Genomic DNA, 21,451 nt, shown 5'->3' on the forward strand with positions numbered 1-21,451 from the left:
CTAAACGGAGCAAACTAAATTTGCTTACTTGCATTCTAATGTTGCTCGCTGTAATGAACAGCTTGGAGTATTAAGTGTATTACTTTATAGGACAGAAGTTTACTATATGAATCATTTGATCCTATGTAGCGAACAAATTCTAGTTTAAAATACCTTTCTCTTATCGTCCATGGACGGACACAGCTCCTTAAATCTTGACAAGTGGGTTATGTTCCCTGTTTACAGGAGAGGACTAGGCAGAAACATGTTAAATAGTTAAATACATGTTACATTAACAGAGTTGAACAGCCCCGCCCAGGGGGCGGTCCCTCCAGACATAACCCTCCTCACTGCAGCTTGCAGCCTCAGTTTCGTTCTGCCTAGCAAAGGAGAAGGACGTATGGCTCCCTTTGGGCCCAGCGCCCTGAGGAGAAATTTTATTTTACTTTACTTTTTCTTGAAGAATCTTCTTTCAACTGTTGGCTGAGAGACAGGCTGGATATTATAGATCCTTGTAGTCTACTCAGTCCGACCAGCAAGCGTGGGCACACCTTTGCAAAGAGGCTTGGTCTGCCACGCCATACCTCATGACTCCTGAGGTGGCCGGTGAGCTTTGCTCCGAGGTCCACATATGACTGAGCTGTGGTGTTGTCTCAATCACAGTGGACCGGGCCGACAGCTACCTCCATTGCGGTTGTAGGTCTGTCAGGAATGCGTCAGCGAGTCCTCGCTCGGACGGGTAAGTACAGTCCCTCCTGCTTCGGTGGGTTGGTACGGCTGGGCATTCCTGGGGTTTGGGGGTCCCTTCTCCCTTCCCTGCTCCTTACCCTTGCTGCATTGCTAACATTGCCGCTGTCAGGGGGGAGGGGGCCTTCCTGAGGGGACTGTGTTATCTGGCCTGTGTTTTTTCTTTTTTGTATTGGGCTTTCCTGTGAGGTAAAAAGCCCTGTGATGAGCACAGATGTTTATGATTATACTTCAGCAGACGCTGACTGATTGGTGACACCTGTAATGGTTTTGCTTTTTATGCTGTATCTGTGACTTGTCCTTAAATAAAACAGCCCTATGAGGCTTTTTCTGTTTAAACACAGGTCCCTGCAAAAGTTACCTCACGGTTCTTTTCCTCACAGGCAGCGCTGTGCAGTCTCCTCCTGAGGGAGTCCCCTGGTTACCCCTGGTCAGCGCAGCAAGTGGGTGAGAGGCCCTGAATAGGGCTCTAGGAGCTTTTGTCTATTTGTATGGACAGGTGTGCATATTATAATACACACTATATGTAAATATTGGAGTCAGTATCTGGGTCCTTCCCCACATGCTGGTGGTGGCAGCAGGTGTTAGCACCTGTGATTCCCACAGAGTTTTTATTGTTAGTCCTGGACACAGTTTGTGCCAGGGTGGGGGTGGACTGCGGGCGGGCGGTAAAAGAGTGCCCCCTTCCCCCGTTATCCCCTGGGGAATGCTCTGTTATGGAGCCATGGACTAGGTACCTAGTTAAAAAAAAAAAAAAAAAAAAAAAAGGCAGAATAAGGCATTTATGGGTGCACTTTTTACTGCTGCAAGGGACTCTCCTAAGCTGCATAGTGCAGCTGGGTTTCCGCTGAGGGCTCGGTCTTTTTTGGATCACACAAATCAGACCGCTGTGTAGGTTTTTTCCTTCTGTGCCCTTCTTTGATAACTTCTGAGATGCGGAATGAGAAAAGCCACTGAGGGCTTTTGTAGTCCCTCACCGCCGGGCGGGAACCCCTACTTGTATGGATCTGACTGATAGAAGATCCGAAGTACTGACCCGTTCCATGTTTACCATGCTGGGGTCTGGCTTGCGGCCTATTGTGGCCACTACACTGGGGTCTCAGTGGTCGCTGGCGCTATTTTTTTGGGAGATTTTTCAATTACATTGAAAACTCCCATTGGCGCCCATTTTGTCGTAGCCACGCTATGGCGCAGCTTACATTGTGCTGGCCTTTTTCCTGTGGCCGCGTTCTGAACGCTCGGCGGCCATCTTGGAGTAGTCCTGACCCCTAGTGCTGTATACAACTCGCAGAGTGAGCATTTTGCACCAGACAGTGGAGGAGCACCGACTCTCTCCTGAGGTTATTAGCCTAGCGGACCAGCTGGTCCAGGGCCTCATATAGGTCTGTGATGCTTCATTGAATGCTGCGCCCTTGTTATCCAGGGCGTCTGTTTCAGAATGGTTTTATGCACACGGTGGTGTAGTGCTTAACTCCATTACTTGGCAGCAAAAGAGTCATTGGTTCAAATCTGCACACTGACGCCAATCTGCCTGGAGCTTGCATTGTCGCTCCCTGTGTCTGTGTGGGTTTCCTCCGGGTACTCCGGTTTCCTCCAAAGACATGTGTGCATACACCTACATAATATACATACACACTATGTGTGTGTATTATTTAGGGGCAACCCTCCCAGGCCGTCAAAGGCCCAGCTGGGGGACTAATCTGTCCCTGGGTGCATAAGCCGATCACGCCGGCACCCAAATCCTGCCAATGTATATAGCCTTCCCTCCCTGTCTCTAGGTGGGAGGGGCGGCTTGCAGGTTCACAATTCAGTGAAACCTCCCTGCTCTCCGACTAGTGGGTCTGCGAGGTGGTCTCTTCGGAGTACTAGATAGGGTTTCCTCCTATCCACAGAACAAAGTTCTGTCCTTGTGTCTTCCCCTCCCGGCACGTCGGTCTGCCTTGGGCAGTGTGGGATTTGCTAAGCTGCAAGGTAATTTTACCTTTCCTGCAGGACGAGAGTTTTGGGGTTTTCTATGGGCCTCAGGCCCTAAATACCTTTGTGAACGTCGGGTAGTTCCGCATGGAATCCATTTGTTCGGTGGTAGCTGCGCTTCATCCGGGGGATGTCCTGACGTCCTCGGACATCAGGGACGCATACATGCATGTCCCGTTTTGCACATGTCACAGTGTTTTTTTCTGTGCTTCGTGATGAGAGAAGGGTCTCTGTCAGCCTGTGGCCCTCCCTTTTGATCTGGCGTCAGCACCATGGGTTTTCAGCTAGGAGCTCGCACTTATTTGAATTTTGTTGGGACAGCGAGGCTTTGCCTCATTGGTTACTTTGACGACTTTCTTCTGAGAGCAGCTTCTGTCTCCGACCTAGTGGATAGGTTATTCCCATTCAGACCCTCCGAAGATTCGGGTGGATGTTAAACGTTTAGGCCAGAAAGTGTAGCTCAGTGGCAGCAAGCCTGCCCTACATGTGTGCGACCCAGGGTTCAAATTATGGGCATGCTAGGTTCCGACTCAGCGTTGGAGTATCTAGTGTTGATCCAGACTCCTCAGTGGCAAAGGTCCTTCTTCCCCTGGAGAAATTGCAGACTCTTCAGTCTGCGGAGAAGGTATTGGCATCACGCAATCGGTCTTCTCTCCGGGCGCCTGCTGGTTCAGGGTCTGTGGGTAGCCTCCTTCAAGGTGGTACTGTATGCCCAGTTCCACACCCTGGTTTTCCAGTGGAACTACTGTCCAGGTGGTAAAAATCTCTTGTCTCTGAAATCATTAGATTCCTGTGCGCCACCTAGTCAGAGTCTCTCTGAGTTGGTGACAGAGATTCCCGACTCTTCGGTCCGGGAAGTTGTTCCTTCCTTCCAGTGGTCGGTGTTTGCGACGAATGCCAGCTCACGGGTTGTGAACCTGGAGGTTCACAAAACTGGGGGGTCCAGTCGGCCCTGAGTCGCTGGACTTGCGTGGACCTATGACCACACCTCCTTGAATGTGTCTGGTCTCGGTAGCTACCCAGGGTCGGGCCTGGCTAGTGCCTGGTGGAAGACCGCCTGGGAATACCAGGTGCTGTCTACTGTTCATTGTCCTACTATTTTAGGCGATCAGGCTATGCTTCTCCTTGTGGTCGACCAATCTGGTTTCAGCCGGACAACGCCACGGCCGTGGCTTCAGTCTACCATCAGGTATGCCGGCAGGCAGACTACTGGAGTCGCCAGATGCTGGACCAGGGCGACTGGTCTTTGTGCTTGGGGTGTTTCGGCTCCCTTGCAGGAGGTGAGCCTCACATGGCATGGATCTCCTGGCAGCTTGTCTCCGCCGCAAGGGTGTCAGTTAGTGGCCAGGTCTAGTGATCTTGTACAGACGCGTCAGTCGCGCTGGTGGCCCTGTGTTGTCTGTATCGGTGATTTTTTGCCATTCCTCCATGGTAGTTGCTTCCTCGGCCGCTCCACAGAGTGGATGCTGAGGAGATCCCGATGATTCTAATCGCTCCAGATTACTCTCGGCGTCCTTGGTACGCTGATATCGGGCGCCTGGTAGCGGAGGCACCCTGGCGATTGCCAGGGCAGGAGGTTCCTGTCTCAAGGTCCCATACTTCCTCCTGTTGTACAGTCACTGACTTGCTTAACATGGTTATTGGAAGCCAGACTTTAGGTGACCAGGGTCTGTCTGACTCGGTCATCTCAACAGGGCACCGTAGTCTTCTTCCGGAGGATCTACCGTCGCACCTCTCTTGGTGCGAAGGGATGGAGTGACGTCCACGGGCGTACTTTCAATGTCCAGGGTCCTGCTGTTTTTAAAGCTTGGATTGGATCTAAAAATTGCTTAAAGCACCGTTTGGGGGCAGATTTCAGCCTTGGCTGTGTTCTTTTAGTGGCCTTTTTGCGGCCCGTTCCCTGGTGGGTCCCCTTTTTTTGTGTGCAAGGGGTTTGTCATATACTTTCCCCTCTTGGCCCATCTCTTCCCCCATGAGTTTTGACTCTGGTGCTCTCGGTTCTTCAGGAACCTTCCTTTTGGAAACATCAGAGAGATTTTCTCTTGACACTATCTCAGAAGGTGGCCCCTTTAGTGGCCTTTACCTCTGTTAGAGGGGTTTCTGAGTTGGCGGTCTTGTCTTGCAAGCCGCCATGCTTGATCCCCCATAAGGATTAGGTGATGGTGCGCCCGCGACCTTCCCTTCTTCCGAAGGAGGTTTCAGCCTTTCATACTTTAGGCGTGGTACGCGCTTTGCGGGTATACCAGCCTACTACGGCTCCATTTCGGAGCTTCTGACTCTCTTTTGTGTCGGTGTCTGGTCCACAAAAGGGCCTGGCGGTCTCGTCGACCACCATTTCTCGGTGGATCGGGCAGGCCGTCATACAGGCCTATGCTCCTAAGGGCGGGCCCCCCTTTCCGGTCACGGCACTTTCGACCAGGGCAATTGGTGCTTCCTGGGTTTTTTTTTTTTTTTTTTTTTTTTTTTTTTTTCCGACATCATGCGTCGGTCTCACAGGTGTGCGAGGCGGCGATTTGCTCGTCCGTTCACGCTTTTTCCAGAATTTACATGGTTGCTGTGAGTGCATCTTATGATGTTTTTTTCAGCCGCTAGTTTTTGCCGGCGGCTGTTTAAAGTTGCACCTCCTCCGTTGAGGAGCTCTGCTTGTTTTGGGGTGAAGTTAAAATTGTTTTTACTGATATATTTCCCACCCCTCGTTTTTTGACACTGCTTGGGGACGTCCCACTTGTCAAGATTTAAGGAGCTGTGTCCGTCCATGGACGATAAGAGAAAATAGGATTTTTTGTACTCACCGTAAAATCCTTTTCTCTGAAGTCCATGGACGGACACAGCTCCCACCCCTCCTTTTTAGGTTTGTACTGCTTGTTACGAACTGAGGCTGCAAGCTGCAGTGAGGAGGGTTATGTCTGGAGGGACCGCCCCCTGGGCGGGGCTGTTCAACTCTGTTAATGTAACATGTATTTAACTATTTAACATGTTTCTGCCTAGTCCTCTCCTGTAAACAGGGAACATAACCCACTTGTCAAGATTTAAGGAGCTGTGTCCGTCCATGGACTTCAGAGAAAAGGATTTTACGGTGAGTACAAAAAATCCTATTTTTGTCTCCACAGTTTATTATCCTGGTTGTGGACAGCACAGACCGAGAGCGGCTTTCTATCACAAAAGAAGAACTCTACAGAATGCTGGCTCATGAGGTATGTTACAAGCGGAGGAAAATGCAAACTTCTGGTTATTACAAGCGTGTGATGTGTAGTGTGTATTTTAAGCCCAAATCCTAACCTTTCAGGTCAGATTTTTCTTTTTTTAATTCTCTCTAGTGTTTGAGGTTTACTACAGTACATGCTAAATTCTGATGATGTGTTTAATAAAAAGTGCAATTTCTTAAACGGGGCATGATTTCAAAACTTGTCATCCTTTTCTATGCTGCCAATATGTGCGGATGTCTACTCCGGGCATTTTTATATATTTTTTGTTCCCATGCTGTGCCTGCACTGCTTTGGTTTAGCTGCTTGTTTTTGTCTAGACCAGGGGTGTCAAACTCCATTTCATTGTGGGCTGCATTATGATTGCCCTTTAAAAGGGCAGTTTGTATCTGTAAGATTAGATGTCCAGCGCGTCGCCTCCCCATATATTAGATGTCAAGAGCCAACCCACCATCAGAAGTTGAGTCCCTCACTCTCCCTTACATCACAGTGCAAACCCCCCTTTTCCTTATGCTGCTGCTGGGAAGAAGCTGGATGCATTGCTCAAAAGCAGAACGTACAGGGTCTGGAGGAGAGGTGGAGTTCAGGAGAGGTGTGAGGGACACATGAAATGGCCTCGAGGGAAGGATTGTGCCCACGGGCCTTGTGTTTGACACCTGTGGTCTCCTAAAGAGAAAATATACACATCTAAACCTACAATCTTTCCAGTGCAGGACCAGTGCGCCCCCCCCCTGTGGTCTAGCAGTCTTGTGCAGTGGACTGTTCGTGACGTCATCATGCCCATAGACCAGCTCTGGACATTGGGAACAGGCCACCGCTGGATGTGGGGGAGTGACGTTTTCTGGAGGACTAAAGGATTGGATGTGTGTAGGCTCTGTTACCCCTAGACAAAACGATCAGTTAAAGCGGTGGTTCCCCTAAAAATAAAGTTTTGACATTGCATTTGCTATAATAATTACAGTTAGAATCGGCTGGTTTTATGTAAAAAATACCTCCATACGTAGCGTTTGTATTATTCGTTCCCACCGCCACTTCCGGGTACGATGCTGGCGCTGGGCGTTCCTAATTGATGGACAGGCATCTGACCGACGCATCCATCGCGTCACGAGATGCCGAAAGAAGCCGAACGTCGGTGCGGCTCTATACGGCGCATGCGCAACGACCGGCTTCTTTCGGCATCTCGTGACGCGATGGATGCGTCGGTCGGATGCCTGTCCATCAATAAGGAACGCCCAGCGCCAGCATCGTACCCGGAAGTGGCGGTGGGAACGAATAATACAAACGCTACGTACGGAGGTATTTTTTTACATAAAACCAGCCGATTCTAACTGTAATTATTATAGCAAATGCAATGTCAAAACTTTATTTTTAGGGGAACCACCGCTTTAACCGATGCAATATAGAACTGAAGTTGTGTGAAATGCATTGGAATAGGATAGAGCTGCACGATTCCATCATTCTTTTCTTTGATAAAAGAACGAAAGGATACTTTATTTCTACTTATAAGCATGTCGTGATTAAACTTGGCAGGCTGCCTGGATTTTATTTTTTTCCCAGCTGCGAGAACTCTCTGCACTTGTTAGGAAGATCGTGACCTGCTGTTTTGAAGATCGGGAAGGGGGAAAAGATTGCAGTTTTGATTCTTGGCGATTAATCGTGCATCTCTAGAATAGAAGGTGGATGGGGGGGGGGGGGGGGGGTTACATGTTGACTCCTTTTATAATATTAAAGCGCGATTCCACCCGCAATTTTTTTTTTTTTTTTTTTTTTAAGTCAGCAGCTACTAACACTGACTTTTGAGAAGGACACTTGCCTGTCCTAGGCACCAGAGATGATGGGCCCCCAACGGCGATCGTTCGGTCCTGGCACCTCCATCCTGACTAAGGCTTCACTGCCTGTTTCCTACTGTGCAAGCGCAACTCCCACGGTGCTTTGTGAATGGGCGGCTGCCTCCTGGGTTACACACGGTTCCCAGAAGGCAGCGCGCCCCATTCACCACAAGACACCGCGACGCAGGTCGAAGAGGAAGGCCGCGGTAGAGGAAGAGGCAGAAGAGATACTTCTGCATAGCAACAGTGCTTTCTGGTGAGTGTAATTTTGGGTAAAAAAAATAATATATGGGTGGAACTCCACTTTAAATCTGGTCTTGCACTGATGATGGCATACCGGTAACTCTGTGGTCCTGTTCATTTCTGCTTTACAAGCATACCTAGCTTGAGTTTTTTTTTTTGTTTTGACTCCTGCTGAATTCACTATAATTCAAGGCATTGATGGCCCCCTTTCCTATTGGCATCAATTGGAAAATTGTTATTTGCACAGTGATTGCATGCAGTCACTGCTCCGGTTTTCATGCAGGTGTCACTGTTATGTGCTACCAAAACCTTGAGATATTTCAGGGAGGAGTTGGTCACAAGCAAAAGTGCCACTGGAGGCTTCTGAGTTTCCAAGTACTGACGCGGTGACGCTGAACTGCTTTTTCTAAACAAATGATGGCAATGCTGTGGAACTAGTATGCAGCTGCTGGTAGAAACCAAGATCTGTCCCTTTTTATTATGGGATAGATTAAGGAAATGGGAAACTTCAATCCTGGTGACAGAAATGGGTGATGGGTCTCCAGCGTGCGTCATGCAGCACAAAAGCCAGAGAAAAGGAGACTAAAGCTGGGAGCTTTACATTGTCAGATGGTTATGAAATGCCTTGGAGGCGGTTAGTCATCGTAGAATCAAGTTACCTAAGTTGCACAATTTTAGAAATCGACACAAGTTGTGTATAATGGCAAGCTTTGTTTCATGTGACGCTTAAAACTGTGACGATGGCACTGAACAATGGAAACCACACACCCAAACAAGTACTTTCAGGAAATTTGGTACACAAAGCTTGACTATACACTGATCAAAATTCAGCTGGTTCAATAGACCAGTGTTTTTCAACTCCAGTCTTCAAGGCACACCAACAGGTCATGTTTTCAGGCTTTCCATTATTTTGAACAGGTGATTTGATCAGTTTCACTGCCTTAGTAATCACCACAGTCGTTTCATCTAAAGGAAATCCTGAAAACATGACCTGTTGGTGTGCCTTGAGGACTGGAGTTGAAAAACACTGCAATAGACTGCCCACATTTTGATCAGTGTGTAGCTGTCCTCGCAATGTTTAAATTGTGTTTTCTGTCAAAGGGATATGTTGGAAATTGTTTTCTCAGTCGGCAGATGCTGATCAGTGCGTTCTGACAGTGGGCTGTGCCGCTGTTAGGATTCCATGTCCCTGTGGTTGAAGGAAAGGAAAGAAAATGGCATAATGTATGCTTACTATAACCGTATATATCATTACAACTTGGTGTTTCCAGGTAAACTTGTACCTTGGATTCTTCAGGACAAATTCATTTAGTCCTTCAACAGAGACATTGGAGGGGGGGTTTAATTTACTAAAATTGGAGAGTGCAAAATCTGGTACAGCTCTGCATAGAAACCATCAACTTCCCGGGTTAGAAAAGTTAGAAGCTGATTTGGTGAAACCAATTTTGCACTCTGGTTTTAGTAAATCTGCCCCCCTGTCTCTCTTCCTCCCCAGGGTTCCGATTAGGAGTAGGAGACCTGGGCCCTGTAACACAGCCCAGTCTTAGTGTTGGGAGCGTGCAATTGAGCGCTCTTCCAGCTCAGACAGAGGAACGCGCATATGTGGTGCCCAGGAATAAAGCCCAGTTCCTAGATGATGCATATGTTAGTCATTCAGGAGTAAACTGATGTATATTTATTTTATAAAGGTAAACCTTTGCTATGTGATCATTTGCAACTTCTCTTGGGTCTGACTTATTTTTTATTTTTTTTCCTTTTTCAAAGTTAGTCAGGCTTTGACAGGTACAATACCACTTGAAAATGTCAAAACTGTCCTGTCCTAGTGATACATAATGATATTTTCTGCTACAGAGAACTCCCTGTAATGCAGAGTTGCAGCACTGGTTGTAAATGGAGGCACAATACTAACAATGTCTTGCTACAAGGGGAAATCAGTACTAGAAGTATATAAAAGATGACCTGTAGAAATACTATTGTCTAGGTCCACAAAGGTATATCTATTTTTCATAGTTCATGGTTCCCTTAATGTGGTGGTTGGGTATATGCTTTTCTTTGAACGAAGATGTGTCAAATCATCTACTTTGATTTCTATATATTGTATGATTTTGGCACAACCTCTAATGTGATATTTTTTTTTTTTTTTTCCCCCTTCATTGACTTTGTGGTCCATTTTACATTTTTTTTTTTTTAGGATTTACGGAAGGCTGCAGTTCTCATCTTTGCAAACAAGCAGGATATGAAGGGGTGCATGTCGGCAGCAGACATTTCTAAATACCTCACCCTTAGCTCCATAAAAGATCACCCATGGCATATTCAGTCTTGCTGCGCCCTCACAGGAGAAGGGTATGTACAATGTAGTGCTCTCTGCATATTATTAGGACTATATTATGAATTCTGATGTTCTGCTGATGTACCTACCTGCACCAACTCAGAGCTGGGTGCTGGCTCACCAGGTGGACTATTCTCCACTTCAAACTTAATTGCTCAAGTAATAATGGCTGCATTCCAGAATAAAAGAGTGATTTACTTGTGCATACAATCCACAGCAGACCACCTCAACTCCAATGTGGCTACTTTCTTTTCTTGTCTTTCTTTTCTTGTGCAGTTAAGCTAGAAGCGGAGGAAGAACTTTGTTTAGTTGCATCTAAAATGACTCTCGGATATATTTTAATTTAAGCTAAAAGGGGTTCACGTTTCTTGTAAATTTCTCCCCAGTCTCTGCTTTGGCCTGGGCTTGAAATTTGCAAGTCTCCAGGTGAAGTTACTTCTGTCCTTTTCCGAACCTGCAAGTAAGGCCCCGTACACACGGTCGGACAAAACCGATGAGAATGGCCCGAGGTTCAGTTTCATCGGTCCAAACCGACCGTGTGTATAGCCCATCGGTCTGTTTTCCTTCGGTCCAAAATGTTAAAACATGCTTCAAAACCGAACCGATGGACCGCTGCCCGATAGGTCCAAACCGATGGTTAGTACAGCAAAGCATCGGTTCAAAACCCGCGCATGCTCAGAATCAAGTCGACGCATGCTTGGAAGCATTGAACCTCGTTTTTTTCAGCACATCGTTGTGTTTTACGTCGCCGCGTTCTGACCCGATCGGTTTTTGAACTGATGGTGTGTACACACATCAGGCCACTTCAGCGGTGAACCGATGAAAAACGATCGGTTTTGTCCGACCGTGTGTACGGGGCCTTAGAGGTCAATTTAGCCGTTCTTTACCACCTAGTCAATTGGCTGACCTGAAAGTTCTTACTCACTGGCTGAAAGTGTGTTTGTTTGTTTTTTCGTTTTTTTTAACCATCATGCATTCTCTGCATTTAAGGTAAAAAACAAAAAAAAAACCTGTGTCCAGCTCCCTCTTATACTTAAAATGTAAAAAACTGTGCATGCCCCTTTAAATCATTTAATCGTATAAATATCTAGATTCAAACATAACTATGTAATATAAACCGTTAATCATATCAAATATACATTTATTATAAGTGAAAGTCCTTGCACAGTCTTTATTTCCACATAATCTCAAAGTGCTTTGCAGTGCCCAGTGATGAATAGCAAAGTGCTTCCCCATATCCAAGCCTCTTATAGGATGGACAGTGCGTGATGACGTCACAGATTCGGTATCCTCCGACTCATTTCCCCGTAATTGGCGTCTTCTGGAAAAGGAGACTGCTCTTGGGTGCCGATTATACTTACCCAAGCCCAGTCTTGATCCAAAGCTTTGCACGAGAGCAGCGGCTCCTTCTGGGGCACTTGACAACGTAGGGGGAGGGTCCCCAGAAGAGGTGCCTCGGGCTGCACTGTGCAAAACCATTGCTCAGAGCAACGGGGGGGCGGGGGGGGGGGGAGAGAATGATGGTTTAAAAAAAAAAAAAATGTTAGTGTGCCAAAAGGTAAAGAAAAGCATTTAGGTCTCCAGACCAGCAATTAGAGGGGAGGGGCGAAGTCCATATCAGAGTGAGGGCTCTGAAGCATGCACCTTTAACCACTTAAGCCCCGGACCAATACGCTGCTAAATGCCCAGAGGCGTTTTTACAATTCGGCACTGCGTCGCTTTAACAGACAATTGCGCAGTCGTGCGACGTGGCCCCCAAACAAAATTCGCGTCCTTTTCTTCCCACAAATAGAGCTTTCTTTTGATGGTATTTGATTGCCTCTGCGATTTTTATTTTTTATTTTTTGCGCTATAAACAAAAATAGAGCGACAATTTTGAAAAAAAAACGATTTTTTTACTTTTTGTTATAAGAAAAATCAAATAAACTAAATTTTAGTCAAACATTTAGGCCAAAATGTATTCAGCCACATGTCTTTAGTAAAAAAAAAAAAATCGCAATAAAAAAAAATTAGCTACCTAGCGGCAAAAGTGACACTAATACAGCGATCAGAAAAATGATTGCTTAGTGACGCTGGTAATAGGGGGTGAAAGGGTTAACTAGGGCGGTGATCAAGGGGTTAAAACTTTATTAGGGGGGGGTACGGGGCTACCCTGAACGTCACACCAACTGTCACACCAACTGTCACACCAACTGTCACACCAACTGTCACACCAACTGTCACACCAACTGTCACACCAACTGTCACACCAACTGTCACACCAACTGTCACACCAACTGTCACACCAACTGTCACACCAACTGTCACACCAACTGTCACACCAACTGTCACACCAACTGTCACACCAACTGTCACACCAACTGTCACACCAACTGTCACACCAACTGTCACACCAACTGTCACACCAACTGTCACACCAACTGTCACACCAACTGTCACACCAACTGTCACACCAACTGTCACACCAACTGTCGTGATCAGTACATATATGATCACTGAATTCAGTGACAGTGTGACAGGGGGTGGGGGGGGTGATCGCAAGGGGTTAATGTGCCTATGTGTACTGGTGTCAGTGTAGTGTTTGTGCGACTTAGGCCCCTTTCACATTGAGGCGTTTTTACCGCGTTTTAGCGTTAAAATTACCGCACAAATACCGCATTTAAAACGCCTGCCATGTATCTCAGTGTATCCTTTCACACTGAGGCGTTTTGCTGGCTGTGCGCTGAAAAAAATCCTGCAAACCGCTTTTTTGGGGCGCAAAAAATAGCGCTGTAAAAACGAAAAACCAGGAAGTGAACAGGATGTGATGTAATGGGGGTATGTCTATTAGCTGACGCTAACGCGGTAAAAACGCCATGAAAACGCATGGGCGTTAGCGTTAAAATTAGCGCAAACGCGGTAAAAACGCGGAAAAAAAAATAGCGTTATTACCGCGTTTTTTCAACGCCTCAATGTGAAAGGGGCCTTACTGTGTGAGTCTTCTCTCCTCTCGGCAGGTTGAAAATACCGCCGAGAGGAGAGCTGCATCACTTCCTCTGCCAGTGTTTACATTACACAGGCAGAGGGCGGGACACGACGGGATTGGCTGAGAGCGATCACGAAGGGGCGGACAGAAACGAACAGCCGCCCTCTCAAGACGGATCGCTCCCAGAGGTAAGCCGCCCGCAGCGGAGGGGGTCCCGATCGGACCCCCGACCCGCTATAAAAGGCAGGGACGTATATATACGCCCATCTGCCTGTACGTGCCATTCTGTGGACGTATATACATGCAGGTTCTTAAAATCTATAAATCTTAAAGGAGACCTGTAAACCAGTGAGACGATTGGCCTCTATATTGGTGGCTACAGTCCTGCTTTCATGAACATCATTTATTACAATGGAAGAAAGGAATCGCCGCTCCAGGATACCAATCAAGAATCTCCTCACCAGATCCAAAGCCACGGGTGCTGGCAATGCGTGGAATGATGCGAAATGAAGGGAAAACGTTCAGGACAGCCGCACTCCAAAAATTAATTGCTTTTATTGTAAAATCAAAAAATGCACAACGCATGCCACAGCAAACTGGGTACAATCTAACGCGTTTCACACCAAACCTTAGTGCTTAGTAAGCTATGAATAAGCACCAAGGTTTGGTGTGAAACACGTCGGCTTGTACCCCGTTTGCTGTGGCATGCATTGTGTGTTTTTTGATTTTACAATAAAAGCAATTTTTGGAGTGCGGCTGTCCAGAACGTTTTCCCTTCAGTTTGCATCATTTATTTAGTTTTAAAAATAGTTTTACTTGAGGGAACAAACTCGTCACATTTATTATTGGACTTTCTCATTCAGCACCATGTACATACAAAGGTTGTATGTTTTCCTGGAGTTTGTGTGCCTCCCTAAAACTAAATACAACTGCTCTTTGTGTTTAGATGACTCCTATATGATCTTATCTGAGGGTGGGGACAAATGCAAAAGGTGCGTGTTGTATATGTGGCTACTGTTGGCACATAAAATTGACATCTGCTTTTAGGGAAATTTGGTCAGGGAAAAATAAATAAAAAAATTGCCCAACACGTAACGTATACCGTATGTAGCGTCCAGAAGCCTGCAGTTATGACAAAGTGCTGAGGCTTTGACCAGCAGAGCTCTGATCTTTCCTGACAGCTTTGCCTTCCCCCATCTCCTGTGTATTCTTGTTGGCTACCATGTTTCCCCGAAAATAAGACCGGGTCTTATATTCATTTTGGCTACAAAAATCACACTAGGGCTTATTTTCAGGGGATGTCTTATTTATTATGGTATGTACAATAATCTACATTAATTCAAATACAGTCATGTCAGAAGATCTCCAGACGGTCAAGTGAGCGCCCAGCGGCACTGTAAGAAAGGTATTTTCCAAAACAAAGTTACAAAAAGGAGACACACTGCACATTATATAATCTTTTTACAAAACGGATTACATGTTTTTACGACGACTTTAACTAGGGTTTATTTTCGGGGTAGGGCTTATTTTGCAGCCATCCCCAAAAATAACGCTAGGTCTTATTTTCGGGGTAGGGCTTATTTTTGGGGAAACAGGGTAGTAGTGCTGCCTATCCTGTTGATGAGATAATATTGTGTGGAATGGGAGTTAGAGGTAAGCTCCAACACCACTTTATAGTGTATTTGTATCCATGTTGTATTTCAGTTCTAGTCTACTCCTATTAAAGGATCTTGAAGTCTGTAAACTTTGTGATGATCCCCGCACATTTACTAATTGTGATTCTGTGACAGGTAGTCGCTATGCTCTGTGAGTAGGCACTTCTGTGTCACACATTTCAGAGTCTGCCTTCTGTACTACATAGGTGCTGGGAGGAGGAGTTGGTACAGGAATCACTGCTTGCAGGCAGCAAGGTACAATGGCATATGTAGTGTTTAGAGAAGCTACAAAGCATGCAGGTAATCCTAGAGGTTTGTGGTATGAGGTTGCCAGCGGACAGACAGAATATAAAAAAAAAAAAAAAAATATTATATATTTTTTTTTTTTCATTCATATTCTTGAATTTAAAGGGTGTAGTTCTACAAAACAAAGCTTATAATCAATACCCAGGCTTAAAGGGTAAGTTCACCTTTACAGAAAATCTGTAAGGTGAGCTTACACTGGATCCCACACCCCACTGGGTACCTGAGTCCCCCAATCACCCGCTGTGAGAGATTGCGTCGCTGCTTTACCGGTCCAGGGATTTGGACCCCCGTGGCTTAATCTCCTAAATGTATCTTGCAAAAGGACGTATAGGAGGCATTCTAATTGATTGGCGCCATCATATGGACAGGGCCAACCAATCAGAACCTGCCTAGCCCGTCCTGTCAGTGCAGGGGATTTCAAATCCCTGGACCGCTAAAGTAGTGACTTGATCTCTGGGTGATGAGGATGGGGTCCATTGTAAGCATATAGAATTTCTGTAAGACTCCTATCACATTGGAGGCGTTTTTCAGGTGCTTTAGTGCTAAAAATAGCGACCGTAAAGCGTGTGAAAAAAGCCTCATCTGCAATCCCGGTGTGAAAGCCCGAGTGCTTTCCCACTAGTATGCTGCGCTGGCAGGACGTAAAAAAAAAGTCCTGCAAGTCGCTTCTTTTGAGGCGCTTTAAGAGCGGTGTCTTAAAGCGCCCCTTCCCATTGAAATCAATGGGCAGCGTCGCCAAAGCCTTTTAACAGTTTATTCGGGCGATAGCGTGGGTTAAAAGCGCCCGAACAGCATCGGTAAGTTTAGCAGCGCGTTTTTCGGGCGCTGGCAGTGTGAAAGAACTCTTAAGGTGAACTTATCCTTTTAAAGAAAAAACAAAACTTAAAACCCCCGCAAAGAAACTATTTGCCCCCTATTTTTATGGGGGGAAAAGTGCATTTTATATGCCGATTTTTAAATACGGTAAATAAACATGCCATAAAAATATCCCATAGTTTGTAAACGTGCTAACTTTTGCACAAACCATGTAATATAAACTTATTGTGATTGATTTTTTTACCAAAATATGTAGCGCACATGTTGGCCTAAATTGATTATTGTTTTTAATTATTATTGGATGCTTTTTATAGCAAAGTAAAAGTGTGTGTGTGTGTATATTTAGGAAAGGGCATACATTTTATTTGGGTACAGCGTCGCACAACGCCATTGTCAGTTAAAGTGACACGGTGCTGTATCGCACAAAATGGCCTGGTCATTAAGGGGGTAAAACCTTAAGGGGCTTAAGTGGTTAGTGTTACTGCACGTAAAAGCGCCCCCTTCTCTGCTTTGTTTTTCCTATACTAGAGTGTGCTTCCCTCTTCTGAAGTGCTGCTGTGGTGCATTAATCGCATCTCAAGAGCCAGTCATGTACTGTCTGTAAAAATCTCCTTGTTATCCAGAGCGGCACCCGTTCTCCACACTCCGAGTTTATTTAAGAAGCTCAAACATTGCTCAGGAAGTCAGTGTTTGAATGGCCCAATTAAGCGTTTTTGCTTTGTGGATGTGGCTCGCATGATCAAACGTTGGTCTAGAAAAGTTTATACTTCACTTGTAGACTATTCTGAAACTTCTCATGTAAACTACAGAAGGCTACAATGTAAACCTGTTGTATTACCTTCAATAAAAACGTATTGAAACAGAATGGCTCGATATTTAGCCATAACATGAGGATTTTTGGGCTTTCTGAGCTGGCCATAGATGACTTGAATTTCAACAGATTCCTGGTAAACCTCCCTTGATGGCCCTGCAAGTACCACCCAGCTCAACCAGTAAACTGAGTCAGGTGGGAAATGATTGGACAAACAGCGATTTTTGCATCCTCCTATCAGATGCAGTTTAGCATAGCACATCATTGTATTTAGGAAGCCGCCTGTGCTGTAGTGTTAACTTACCCACATTGTTAAAGCGCGGATGGAGAAATCCATTGCTTCTCATCCAGCACGTGACTACCTCCTTAAAGAGGAGGCCCGGGGGAAAAAAAAATAAAAGCCAGCAGCTGCACGTACTGCAGCTGCTGGCTTTTAATAAATGGACAGTTACCTGTCCTGCTGTCCCTCGATGTCGGCAGTAGGGTTCCTGACGTGAAGCCGAAAGGCTACACTGCTGCCGCCATTGCGGGTAAGGGAACCTGGCAGTGTAGCCTTTCGGCTTCACGCTGGAAACCCTACTGCGCATGCGCGAGGCCCCTATTGGCCGGGGGGGGGGGGGGGGGGGAGCCCCGCAGTGACGTCACTGCCGCAGCCGGACTCCCGGAAGTGGGAATGGTATCCTGACCAGACCCCCCCCCCCCCTTTGAAAGGTGCCAATTGTGGCACCAGAGGGGGGGAGGAATCCGATGAGTGGAAGTTCCACTTTAGGGTGGAGCTCCACTTTAAGCCAAATGCAGCGTGTGTGTGTGTGTGTGTGTGTGTGTGTGTGTTGTTTTTTTTTTTTTCTCAGCAAGTAGCACTCTGTAAATGAATTGTCTGCAGTTCTGACTTTTTATATATATTTTCTTTTTTACTCTGCAGCTTATGTCAAGGCCTGGAGTGGATGACTTGCCGAACAGGAGTGAGATAACTTCTTACCAGCATCAGGAGACTATTTTATTCTACGGACAATTCTTTTCCTACACTACATCATCACCATACTTTATTTATACAAAGTCCTATTTGTCTGAACCACACTTGAATCAAGTGATGCTAAAACAGTAGAGTATCTGAAAACTGTTTTGGAGACACCACAGACAACCTCACTAAAGAACAATTTTCATATCGTATCGGTCCGTTTTGTACACACCGAGCATTAGGTTATGCTGCTGTCGTCTTCAAAAGTGGCAAATGGCCTTTTATGGTTCTTTCAATTGTGAAAGCAAGATTTCTAATAGGAACGCTTCAGGATAACCAAGGGGTTCATAAGGGGAATATCTGGACTAACTTACTAACCTGTTTACCTCCAGTCAGTGGTTTTTGACAAGCCCTACAGAATGGATTCCTTGATACAGGTCATGCAGCAGGTTTGGTCACTGCTGTGTATGAAGAAATCCGACGTGCCTACTAAGCAGATGTTATAGAAGGTGCTGGGGGTGGGGGGAAGATGGCCTGACCTGGTGCTGTTAAAAAATCTAATTGCTGGTCTGGAGACCTAAATGCTTTTCTTTACCTTTTGGCACACTAAATTTTTTTATTTATTTTTTCATGGGCGGGCACTGGTTGGTTAGACTAATTCGCTGGGTTTGTGCACCTCTTTAGATGGTGGCAAACTGCTTCTGACTCTACTGCTACTTTCACCAAACACTAAGTAATTGTGGCCTCACGATTTACAATTATATATATATATATATATATATATATATATATATATATATATATATATATATATATATATATAATTTTTTTTTTTGAGGATTTTTTGCAGCAAAAGCATGGCTTTAGTTCTAAGCAAGGTAGGGGTCTTTCACACCAGTGGACTCTGCCAGCTTGGCAGGGAATCTCTCCACTGATCCCCGCTGAGCAGGCGGACAACAGTTCTGCGTTCGCTCTGCTTATGAGCCAACACGGACCCATCCACTACAAGGCGGTCAGATGAAAACCAACCGCCTGTCGGTTTACATTTGACTGTCATCTGATCTACCAGAGAAATGGGCAAACGGCTCCTCCATCTGTTTTTATCAGATTTAATGTCGGCGGGGGTCATGTCTGTTCATATCCACTGCTCCATGGAGGGCAATAGCTGGTCCGATCAGGTCTGCCTAAAAACCTGACAGACGGAACCGATCAGTCTGTCCATGAGACGGGGGCTGTAGTTTGGAGTATATCAGAATCCTTGCTGCTGATTTCCTGAGGCGTAGCAGAAGGCAGGTAGCAATAACCCACCAGCATCCATAAAACATTGTACAATAAACGTGATTTGGGTGGATGTAGCCTGTAAAAGAAACTTGTTACAAAGCAGAAAACCTGTATTGTCCTTGATGTGCACAGCCCTTTTCTGACTCTTGTTCCCAGTATAAGTTCTGGAGCTGTGACTACATACAGATTTTTTGCCCCTGCAGCCATGGTGTGGTTGGAGAATGTTGCATCTGAGTCTTCTTGCAGGTATTTTACCATGCTACAGGTTCCTTGGGAATGCAGCTTTTTTTAGCTTCTGAACCATGTTGGGGAATCGGTGCCGTGGTATGTGAAAGACCTTCTGTTTTTAAAGAGATCCTTTACTGAGAGATGTGTATGTGCTTTGCCAATGTCCCGAAGACATTGGTTGATTTTAGACTTTCTTGATCTTCATATCATGTCGGTTCAGTGTTGAAACCAGAGTGATGTCTAGAACTCCCACTATGCTTGCTTGTGGGGTCACTTAAAGCGGGAGTTCACCCGAAAAAAATTTTTTAACAGTATATTGGGCCTAATTACGGGAAGCAGAATCGGGTGTTTTGATTAAAATCAATGCAGTACTTACCTTTTTTGAGATAGATGTTCTCCCGCCGCTTCCGGGTATGGTCTTCAGGACTGGGCGTTCCTATTTGATTGACAGCCTTCCGACGGTCGCATACAGCGCGTCACGAGTTGCCGAACGTCGGTGCGGCGCTATATGGTGCACACGACTTTTGGCTACTTTCGGAAACTGGTGACGCGATGTATGCGACGGTCGGAAGGCTGTCAATCAAATAGGAACGCCCAGTCCCGCAGCCCATACCCGGAAGCGGCGGGAGAACATCTATCTCAAAAAAGGTAAGTACTGCATTGATTTTAATCAAAACACCCGATTCTGCTTCCCGTAATTAGGCCCAATCTACTGTTAAAAATTGATTTTTTTGGGTGAACCTCCACTTTAAGATACAGGATCAGTATGACTGCCAGGAAAGGATCATTTGCTCAATGGAGAGTCCTTTTTAAAGCTTGTGAAATAGTTATCATTTCAGTGAACCCACAACATAATCATGACAGAGATCTGGAAGCCATGCCTAGTTTTACCTGCTGTATTTGTCTTTCTAAAGCTTGTTAAAATATACAGATTTTTATTTCAACTAGTATTGCTTATCAGACTATTTTACAGCTTGTTATTCAGTTGCTGAAGGTGCAATAAGGTCTTGGAATATGCACTAAGCACGGCTTTCCTGATTCTAGAACGTAGACGCCAACATTTCACTGTGGATTTTACCAACCTTTTAAACTCTATACTGTGGCTTGCTTTTTATTTTTTATTTGATTTTTTACATCTTTTATGGGAGTTAACTGGTATGCAAATAGGTCAATTTTTTTAAAATTGTGTAGCCTTTTATCAGCTTTGTTTTTGTTGAAGAGGTTTTATGTAGCTTAGAAACTTTGATGCTTGATTCTGGCATTTTCACTTACAGAAAATAATCTGCTAGACTTGTGAGCTCAAGTAAATTTTCCTCTTCTTTATTTTGTGTAGGAGACTTTAAAGCGGTGGTCCGCCCACCCCTGCAAAAATTTAAAACCAACAGCTACACATACTGTAGCTGCTGATTGAATAATGGGACACTTGCCTGTCCTGGAGTCCAGCGATGTCGGCATCACAGCTGATGATTCAATCAGCTGTTGGGTGCTGCCGCTGTCATTTTGGGGAAGGGAGCCCTGCAGTGCAGCATTACTGCTTAACGCCGGGTCCCTACTGCATGTGCGTGACGCACCGCTGCACGCTCCTACTGGCCCAGCAGCGAGGGGAGGAGGGAGCCGACCCGTTGATATATCTTGCCGCGGCCTGGACTTCCCGGAAGTGGGAACAGGATACCGATCAAGTTTCCACTCCCCCCTCACAAAAAGTTCCAAATGTGGCACTGGGGGGGACAAATGATCGTCTGTTCCTCTTTTGGGTGGAACTCCGCTTTAACTATACTTTTATTCTGGGAGTTTTCTGGTAAATCAATGGTGTGGGAATGTTGACAAGGTTTTAAAAAATAAGTAAGGTGACCACATATCCTAATTTTATTCACCGTTTTAGAGCTTTTTAAAATCATGGGAAGGAAGCTTGTGGTGAAATGTCACTTTTTAATCCTTTTGGCCATGTTACCAATGTGTGGTCACAAGTTTAACAATTCTTTTCTTAATCAAATTTGTCTTCAGTTTACTATTTATTTTTTCTTCTTTCTTGCATGGATCCACTGATAACGGTTTTCAGTATTTTGTATGTAAAAGTCAATTTGCAAATATAGCCAGTTGGGCATTTGTTTTTTTAAGGTCACTGCC

At 45.5% G+C, this 21,451-nt stretch overlaps 1 protein-coding gene across 1 annotated transcript in view; it reads left to right on the forward strand.

Moving 5' to 3' along the window:
* ARL5B (ADP ribosylation factor like GTPase 5B) overlaps window positions 1-18,025 on the forward strand; it is a 154,694-nt gene extending 136,669 nt beyond the window's left edge. The window contains exons 4-6 of the mRNA XM_040352488.1: window positions 5,811-5,894; window positions 10,167-10,318; window positions 17,780-18,025. Coding sequence (XP_040208422.1) covers window positions 5,811-5,894; window positions 10,167-10,318; window positions 17,780-17,828 — 285 coding nt within the window. The 3' untranslated portion in view covers window positions 17,829-18,025. The remainder of the gene's footprint in view (window positions 1-5,810; window positions 5,895-10,166; window positions 10,319-17,779) is intronic.
* The last annotated feature ends 3,426 nt before the right edge of the window (window positions 18,026-21,451 follow it).

Source organism: Rana temporaria, chromosome 5 (assembly GCF_905171775.1).
Source record: "Rana temporaria chromosome 5, aRanTem1.1, whole genome shotgun sequence".
Taxonomy (NCBI): Eukaryota; Metazoa; Chordata; class Amphibia; order Anura; family Ranidae; genus Rana; species Rana temporaria.